The 9,979-nt window shown below is 33.3% G+C and overlaps 1 protein-coding gene across 1 annotated transcript; it reads right to left on the reverse strand.

The window, feature by feature from the left end:
• Window positions 1-1,123: 1,123 nt before the first annotated feature.
• LOC139510197 (exosome complex component RRP40-like) lies at window positions 1,124-9,866 on the reverse strand. Its single transcript, XM_071296657.1, has 4 exons — window positions 9,675-9,866; window positions 5,018-5,167; window positions 2,902-3,056; window positions 1,124-2,381 (listed from the first exon to the last, which is right to left on the reverse strand). The coding sequence occupies exons 1-4, from the start codon at window positions 9,864-9,866 to the stop codon at window positions 2,168-2,170; spliced, it is 711 nt and encodes a 236-aa protein (XP_071152758.1). The 3' UTR covers window positions 1,124-2,167.
• Between the last annotated feature and the right edge of the window lie 113 nt (window positions 9,867-9,979).

The following is a 9,979-nucleotide window of genomic DNA, read 5'->3' on the forward strand; positions in this document are numbered from 1 at the left end:
GTACACTAATTTAAGATTTCCAGAAAACCGGGAGTTATTTTGGTAGTACCTGTCTTTTCAAGATCAGAAATTTGTTACAAGACTTTAAACATTGGTTGAAAATTGGCATGTAGAAAGGTGACACATGTACAATTCAGGATATACCTGGTTTCCTTGAAGTTAAACTTAAGGTAAAATATTTAGAAAGCTGTGAAAATTGCAAAATTTGGTTGAACAGATAGGGATTTTTAATTGGTGGTCTGACACCTCAACAGGGGAGACAATATACGAAGCTCTTAATCTTACTGCACAACTAGGATATTTATGTTAGAAACATAGGTGTCAAAGGAGAAAGTTCGGTAAGGGCCATATTTGGCCCCGATTATAAAGTTCAATGTTACAAGACTAAAAATGTTTTAACTTGACTTAAAGGCACATGAGAAAGTTCAATAGAATCATTTTTGTCAAATTTTAATTCTGACATGTTGATTTTGAACCATACCCCCTATAACCATCCCTTTGTAATATAAACTTGTGGTATAATTTCAGAGAGATTTATACACTTAAACACAAGTTATTGACTGAAACTACAAAAATGCTTATTTGGGCCCCTTTTTTTGGCCCCTCAATTATTGAAACCCCCATGGAGCAAGAACCCTAAAACTCAATTCCAGCCTTTCCTTAAAAAAATTTGTGGTCATAAAAAAACATTTCTTGAAGCAGTCATTTGAAAATAATCCCCATTAGAATATTCACTCCTTAGCTCATACTGACAGATTTAAGCCTAACAAAGGCACAAATGACATCAAATAACAACACGGAAAACCATTGCATAACCTAGGGATAACTGCCAACACATATATCTTTGCATAAATGTGTCGTTTGTCATTTGTTCATCCTCTGCATAATTATACAATTTCTCTTTAAAATTGGGCAAAACAATATTCAAATAAACTTTACAATACTGGTACTTTGTTCTATAATTGTTAAATTTTTATACAATGAGACTTGGATGGATAGTTGTCTCATTGGCACTCATATTCCATCTTATTTAAAAAGACCTGAGAACTAGTAACTTGTTAAATGAGAAATGTACATATACACAGCTGTACAAATTCTGATCTTTTTAAGTAATCATCTAAAATACAACCAATGATATTTATTTTCATTTTAATAGTTAACAATAACATACTGTCTGGTGTTTTCCTCAACAAAAAGTTACACACATACTAGAGGCTCTCAGAGCCTGTATCGCTCACCTGACTTTTCTTGGGTTTTTGAAATTATATAAAAAAAGATAAAATTTGGCTACAAAGTAATAACCCTTGGCCAGCACCTCAAAAGGAAAGGAACAAACATGTTTGGTTTCATTCAATTCAGTGGTTCTCTAAAAGAAGAAATTTGTATGTATTTTCCATAGGGTCCTATGCTAAACTAAGTGCCCCGATGGCGGCCATCTTGGATGATGGATCAGCTACAAAGTTTCAACACTTGGTCAGCACCTCACAAGAAACATTCATAATAAGTTTGGTTTTATTCCATTCAGTGGTTCTCTAAAAGAAGTCATTTGTATGCATTTCCCATAGGGTCCTATGTTAAACTGAGTTCCCCGCTGGTGGCCATCTTGGATGATGGATCGGCTACAAAGTAACAACACTTGGTCAGCACCTCATAAGGAACATTCATGCTATGTTTGGTTTCATTCCATTCAGTGGTTCTCTCAAAGAAGTCATTTGTATGCATTTCTCTTAGGGTTCTATGTTAAACTAAGTCCCCCGCTGGCGGCCATCTTGGAATATGGATCGGCTACAAAGTAACAACACTTGGTCAGCACCTCATAAGGAACATTCATGCCATGTTTAGTTTCATTCCATTCAGTGGTTCTCTAGATGAAGTTCAAAATGTAAAAAGTTAACGACGACGACGACAACGACGGATGCCAAGTGATGAGAAAAGCTCACTTGGCCCTTCGGGCCAGGTGAGCTAAAAAGTTGCTGCTTTGGCAAATGTAGTTCCATGTCCAAACTGATGCAAGGATGTTTTTATTCATTTACTGATGTGCAACTCATCAAAGTTACCACAGCAGTTAAGACATATTGCTGTACCAACTGATAACTTGACCATGGAGTTTTCAACAGGCATTGTACACATAACTGGTTTGTCAATTCCTAATCTTCTCCAGCCAGTTTCAAAAGCCTGCTAAAGCATTAGTCAATTTTTTACACATAGCTTTGATTTGTTCATTAGACATGTATTCTGCAGCACTTATAGCATTACACAAAGCAATTGTATGTGACACAGATTTGGCCTTGACCCAAACTCGACCATTCATTCCTATTGCACATTCATAATGCATGCCATTACCAAGGGTCTTGAGTAAAATACAGTCGGAACTTAAAAGTCTGAAAATAGAAAAAAAATAAGTCATTAAAACAATTTTACACAAAAATTATTAGCTACTGTGGATTCATTATCATTGGTTAGATATCAATTTCTTGGATTGTGTGGGTACAAGTAAATCACAAAATTAAATGTTCCAACGAAATGACAAATTTTCTATAGGCTTGTATGCAGACCTTGAAGTTCAATATCCATGAACAAACAAGTTTTCCTTTATCCACGAAAATTGGTACCCATGAAAATAAATGAATCCAAAGTAATATATAATTATTTTTTTTATCAAAATTTAGAGTTAAAAGAAGTATCTTCTCTATATGGAATTTTTAGCTGTCATATATTTTTTATCATTTAAAGAAACTGACACTAACATTCATATTGGTGAACTACAGATCAAATAATTTACATGTCACTCTGAATATGCATGTTGTATTTGTTGTTATAAGTAAATGTAATACACAGCCATCTGTAAATCAAGTTTCATTTAGAAATTTTCATACTGATTATCTCCCCTTGAAGTCTTACTTTCTAATCAAATTCAACGATGTTTGAAACATAAATCCTCCGTCTCTACCAATGACCCCCAGTCCACCACTACGTCCATTACTGTCTATACACACTAGTTCTGGCTCCATGTCTTTATTAGCTACCATACATTTAGCATATACAATATCACCAACCTGAAACAAATTACAGTAAGTACATAGTCAAATTGTATTTATATATACATGAAAATCCATCATTAGGGGTCTCATTGGGGGGTTCCGATCCAGGATCCCGCTTACACTTTGTACGTAAGCAATTCTCATTTTTTTGTCATTTCCCGGGTCCCGCAAGACCTCATTTCCCGTTTTCACGCCACAATAATTTGACTTTCACGTGTCATGCTTGCAAAAAATCGGCAATCCCGGGTCACACTTAGACCCCAATGAGACCCACATCATCATATCTCACCCTTGAAATTAATTCTATTAGAGCTAATTTCCTAGTGCTTGAGTTGTAGAATAAAACTTTGGTTGGCTTGTTTGCTTTGTTTGTATAATTATTTGCTCATTATTGAAATGAACCCAAAACTTGACAAAACAAAGGACAATCCACATTATTTCAAAAATTTTTGTCATGGTTTCAGTCATGTGACAGAGTTGCCAAGCCACAACTGGAGATTTGGAAATTTTTGGGCCTCAACTTTTGTTGCAGAAAGCTTGACATAGGGTTAGTGATTAGGCAGCGGCGTTAGCTAACTTCTTAAAAGCTTTAAATTTAAGAAGGTTGAAGACCTGGATGCTTCATACTTTGTATATGGATGCCTCATGTTACAAAGTTTCCATCAGTCACATGTCCAATGTCCTTGACCTCATTTTCATGGTTCAGTGACTTCTTGAAAAAAAAGTTAAGATTTTTTGTAATGTTAAATTCTCTCTTATTATAAGTAATAGGATAACTATATTTGGTATGTGTGTACCTTGCAATGTCCTCATGCTCGTCAGACAGTTTTCAATTGACCTTGACCTCATTTCATGGATCAGTCAACAAGGTAAAGTTTTGGTGGTCAAGTCCATATCTCAGATACTATAAGCAATAGGTCTAGTATATTCGGTGTATGGAAGGACTGTAAGGTGTACATGTCAAACTGACAGGTGTCATCTGACCTTGACCTCATTTTCATGATTCAGTGGTTATAGTTAAGTTTTTGTGTTTTTATCTGTTTTTCTTATACTGTATGCAATAGGTCTACTATATTTGGTGTATGAAATGATTGAAAGGTGTACATGTCTAGCTGGCAGGTGTCATCTGACCTTGACCTCATTTTCATGGTTCAGTGGTCAAAGTTAAGTGTTTGAGTTTTGGTCTTTTTTTCTAATACTTATTGCAATAGGTCAACTATATTTGGTGTATGGAAATATTCTATGATCTATTTGTCAGTCGCACAGGTTTTATTTGACCTTGACGTCATGTTCATGGTTCATTGCTCAGTGTTAAGTTTTTGTGTTTTGGTCTGTTTTTTGTAAACTATATGCAATAGGTCAACTATATCTGTTGTATGGAATAATTGTTAACTGTACATGCCTGCCTGGCATGGTTCATCTGACCTGGACCTCATTTTTATGGTTCATTGGCCAATGTTGAGTTTTCTTGGTTAAGTTTATTTGGCAGTTGTAATAAAGCTTTATATTTAGGACTATCAACATAATATCAATGATTAGTAAAGAAGGCAAAACATTTTAGCGTGTGCACTCTTGTTTGCCATTGCAATTGTTTTTCTTTGAACAGGTTTTATTTAAGTATGTTTTGACACATTATAGATCTTGTTAGGTAATTTTCCAATTTGGATTTAATACTTCTTTTGAGATGAACTTATAAAATTCTCAGATATTTCTGTGAGGCAAAATAAAAATATATGTATGGTTCCAGTTACCGATAACCCTACCTTCCCTACTTTTTCGTCTTAAAAATAGCCTACCCTAAAGATTTTATTGTCCTTTTTCATTAAGCACTGTTAAAGTCAGAATGTTACTCCCATAGACTCAATGTAAAAAAAAACCATAAAATAAAAAAAAATCCCTACCTACCTACCCTAACTTTTTTTTTTGGATGTAACTAGAACCACACATATTTTTTTATTTGGCCTGATCAACATTACCTTAACGTCAGGTCTGTTTCTTTTGGTTGCTCCTTCAAATGCCAAGTAGGACAGAGTTGCCAAGTCACTGCTACCGATATCCAGTCTAAATACATCTCCTGCCTTAGCTGCAACTATCCCTATGATTGGATCTCCCTTAACAGCAACATACTAAAACAGAATACAGTGGAAATTTATATTATAAGTTTAGAACAATTCTATTTCAAATGTTAGGATGGTATCAGTTTGTATGCATTTCTTTCCAAATATTAAAAGAGTATTCCCACGATTTATATTATAAGTTTAGAACAATTCTATTTCAAATGTTAGGATGGTATCAGTTTGTATGCATTTCTTTCCAAATATTAAAAGAGTATTCCCACGATTTATATTATAAGTTTAGAACAATTCTATTTCAAATGTTAGGATGGTATCAGTTTGTATGCATTTCTTTCCAAATATGAAAAAAGTATTCCCATGTTTGCTTCCATATTGCATTGACAGCTATCTTTTTAATTGATGGAAAAAGTTTATACAGGCTAATTTTATGTTTTATTTCGGATTGTGACATTCTGACTGAATTTTCATGATGGGTGATGCAGGCAAAGCAGGATATGCCTACTATGTCTACACATGTGATAGGGTTTGTGCAATTCCATCAGGTTTTGTTTGTTACCTTTTAAATCAATTAATGAGGCGAGAACATTAGTAAACTATTTTTGCCTAAAATTATTAGTAAGCATACAAAATTTGAGTAAAGTTTCAATGGAATTAAAGCTGCATAAGGGAGCATTGTTTATGAGGCCTATGTACAGCATGATAAATAGATGGCTATGGTTTAAAATAATACCAGAATTTGGACTAAAAGGGTTTTGACACACAAGATTTTTATATGTTTTTGCTTTGACACCTTTCAAGCATTCCTATGTATAAGCCTGTCCCAAGTCAGGATCCTGGAATTCAGCGGTCATTGTTTGTTGATGTGTAAAATATTTGTTTTTCATTCATTTTTGATACATATATTAGGCCTTTAGTTTTCTCGTTTGAATTGTTTTACTTTTGTAATTTTGAGCTGACTATGCAGTGTGGGCTTTGATCATAGTTGAAGGCCATATATGGATCCTGCTTACTATTTTGTCAGATTCCCGTATCCTGCTTACACCATGTTATTGTAAGCAATTCTCATTTTTATGTTATTTCCTGTGTCCCGCTAGACTTCATTACCCATTTTCACGGCACAATAATTTGACTTTCATGTCAGGCTTACAAAAAAAACAGCAATCCTGTGTCACACCTAGACCCACAATGCAGACAAAAACTAACAGTATTATTTAAAATAATTTTTATAATTAATCATTTACTGCAAGTTTAGTGTTTCCAATCTGGCATCAGTAGAGGAAAAAAATTATGATCGACACACTTGGGTAGGCCTGCTACAGATGATTCCGTCAACAAAAGTAGGCATGTTATACACCATTATGTAGAAAAATCAAATTAGATTTACGACATAACAAGTTTTAGTAGGGTTGACCACTGAGGAATCAGCATGTAACAGAATTTCACGACCAGCTAACATTTTCCAAATTTGAGAGTTGAGTACCTTGTGTTATCAGGTTATATTAAAGTACATTGTATATAGGAAATACACCTTATCGCTATTCCCGCTTGACCCGAGAATCTGTCCCGCTTGAACTTTTGACGTCATACAACAATCTCTTTTCCATTGTGGCGTCAGATATTTTCTTTTATGACGTCAAAATTTTACGGGAAACTTGTGTGATGTCCAGTAATGGCGGACAAATAGCGATAAGGTGTATTTTTATCACAAGCAAACGCCTGTGCTCTTGACAAGTCGTCGTGTGAATATTATAATGTTATAAGTCCATTTTACAGTGGAAATGAGTTATGGGTGTCAATAGTTTCGTGCTGCAATGTTCTATCTCCCTATATATTTAACCAGGCTTAATTATCTTCAAATTTGCCTAAACAGTAGTATTAAAATGATATATCTCCAAATACAATGTTGTATTCAGAATTATAGTGATCTAAGTACAAACCAATGAAATTGACGGATTCTGGGTCACATGACAAAAGTTTACCAATGGAGATAGTATGAAATGAGGGCATTATAATTTAATAGGACTTTATGGCACTTTCATACATAAATATAGTCTTTACATGTTGTTAATATTATTGACAAAATATAGAAATTTTCAAATGGTCCAAGTGACAGCTTTTTAATGAATAATAGCAAAAAATATACATTTTGTTTAGCTGAAACATATACAGATCCCTTTCATATCATGTCATGAACTTAATGTCCAACTGTTATGATGATGTGCTAATTATGATTTGTTTATAAATCAGCATCCTATAAGGAGTAAAGGTCCCATTTTTGTAATTCTTTAGTTTTATATTCATAAAGTCATTGTCTAATTATTATGTGTCATTTTATTACTGTCCTTTTAGAAAAAGAATGTCCAATGACACTACATGTACATGCCCGCCAATGATCTGTATTTAAAATGACTAACAGTTTGTTCAGACACAGACCCATTACAGACTTAACCTTAAGATCATATCAAATTAATTTTTACATTCTTATCCCCATCCGTTCCAGCCAATTAGGTACCGTGGTTTATATTTTTTATGTATTTTTACAAAGTTCTTTGGAATCTGTAATAAAAATACGTAAAAATAAAATATAAGAGTCCAACTCAACCCAATATTTTCAATTTATTATAGGTGGATGAGAATCTATCAATTAACTTGATCTGGCCTTACCCTAACTTGGTCTTTAGCATTGACTTTTTATTACAAAAGACAAAGTCAATGAGTCTTGACTTATTACAACCCAAGCATCAACTTTGCATCAAACAGTCCACATCATAAGCTATCTATGTACAAAGCTGCTTGATGATATCATAACTCTTATATCAAAAACTTAAACCTGAAACTTAACCTGGTTTTTTAACATTGAAATTCTATTAAGAAAGACAAAGTCAACGTGAACCTTAACCTTGCAAGGACAGACGCATAGACAGAAGAACTATACGACCAGTTTGCCTTGCAGGCATAGCTATATAGTTCAAAGAAAACATAAGACACTATTTTAACCAACAAGATTGTGTATGGCCTTTGTTTCTACTGCCGATTTTATTCAATTTTAATGGCATATACATTGCCCAGTAATAATATTATAATGTTTTATGTCCAATACCATTTTAATTCTTTCAACTTTACTTATCACAAGATTAAAATGTACTATCTCCAAACTTGAAATATGAAATTGCCGAAATAATATATACATTATCAGATTTCTGAAAGGCACTGGCTACGGTTACATGGAAATGTAACAATAATAAAAATATTATTGTTACATTGGAGACTAAATGTCGGAATGCATGGTTGGGTAAGGACCTGTTTAATTACGAATGTAACAATAATTATTGAGGCTACGGTTACATTGCGTTATTGTTACATGAAAAACAGCAATGTACGATGGGACTAGTATTATGTACTAAATAATATAAGTTGAGGACATTAATTACATACATTTATAACATACAATTTATTTACTGTAATTTTTTTTATTTACAATGACAATTTCTACAAATCCAGTAAGTTGTTTTTAAAGTCCGACACATTTTTGATGAACGAAATTACGTCCTCCGCGGATACGTGTACATACAGAATTTCTTAGTATTTAAGTTACAGTTAGCAAACTTTGCTTTTGATTATCAATTTGCGTCAAGTTATAAAGCTGTATGAAATGTATGTCTTGATATTGTTTCAGTTTCGTTTAAAACGCATCCCAAGTTTTATATTTTTCACCTTAAACAAAATTGGTCCAAAGTATAATGACAGTAATAAGAGTAGGTGTGCAGTTAAATACTTTATAAAGTGAAACCATTGAACTATATGTTTCGCCTTTGACAGTCACACTCCTAATCTTGAGTAGTATCTTTAAGAACATCAAAACCATTAATACGTAGTAAAACTATTCAAGTTGTACACCATTTGTTGAATAATAATATTTTATTATTTATCAGTATTAAATTACAAGTATTGTTTAGTACATATGAAAGAATGAAGCAATACAACTATAGAAGATTTAAGTTTAATCAATCTAGCGTACATTGCTGTTTTTCATGTAACAATAACGTAATGTAACCGTAGCCTCAGTAATTATCGTTACATTTGTAATTAATCGGTTCCTCACCCAACTTTGCATTCCGGCAATTAGTCTCCAATGTAACAATAATATTTTTATTATTGTTACATTTTCATGTAACCGTAGCCAGTGCCTTTCTGAAAAGGACAATTTAATCAGATGTGTTGGAACTAGTATTACGCATACTTTTTGCATAGCTCTTGTTTTATATGACTGGATATCAGACTGTCCAACTTTAAATGCCATTTTCTCAGTTTTAAAAAAAGGGGACATAAAACATTATAATATTCACACCACGAAGTCTCTGTGAGAGGATTTTAAGGCACTATTTGTCAATTTTCCCAAGAACCTTAAAATTAAAAAATCTGAACCCTTCGCATTTTTCCAATTTAATTATGCTAGTAAACTTTGACAACAATAACACTTGATAGATCTTGATCATTTCCCTCTGTTTTTTTGTTTTTTTTTTAAGATAAGAGTTATCTCCCTTTGATAAGCATGTACCCGTTTTAGATGAGAGTCGATCCAATAAAAGTTTGGCTCTTTGAAGCGGAGTAAGCCGCATTTCGTGACAATTATAGATTCTTCATCTTGTCTTAATCCTGGTCCAACTAAAATTTTCGATGTTTTCTCTGATTCCTTCAAATTACAAATTAATTCGCCGGGCAAATACACATGTCCAGCATGGTCCACCATTTTAAACCTAAAGTCTATTTCCAGAAAGTTTGTTTACATGTAAAACATTACGATATTGTAGAAAATTTAAAAATAACATGAAAATTAAGCCAAATAAAACAATCGTACAACCA

Source organism: Mytilus edulis, chromosome 1 (genome assembly GCF_963676685.1).
Source record: "Mytilus edulis chromosome 1, xbMytEdul2.2, whole genome shotgun sequence".
Classification (NCBI taxonomy): Eukaryota; Metazoa; Mollusca; class Bivalvia; order Mytilida; family Mytilidae; genus Mytilus; species Mytilus edulis.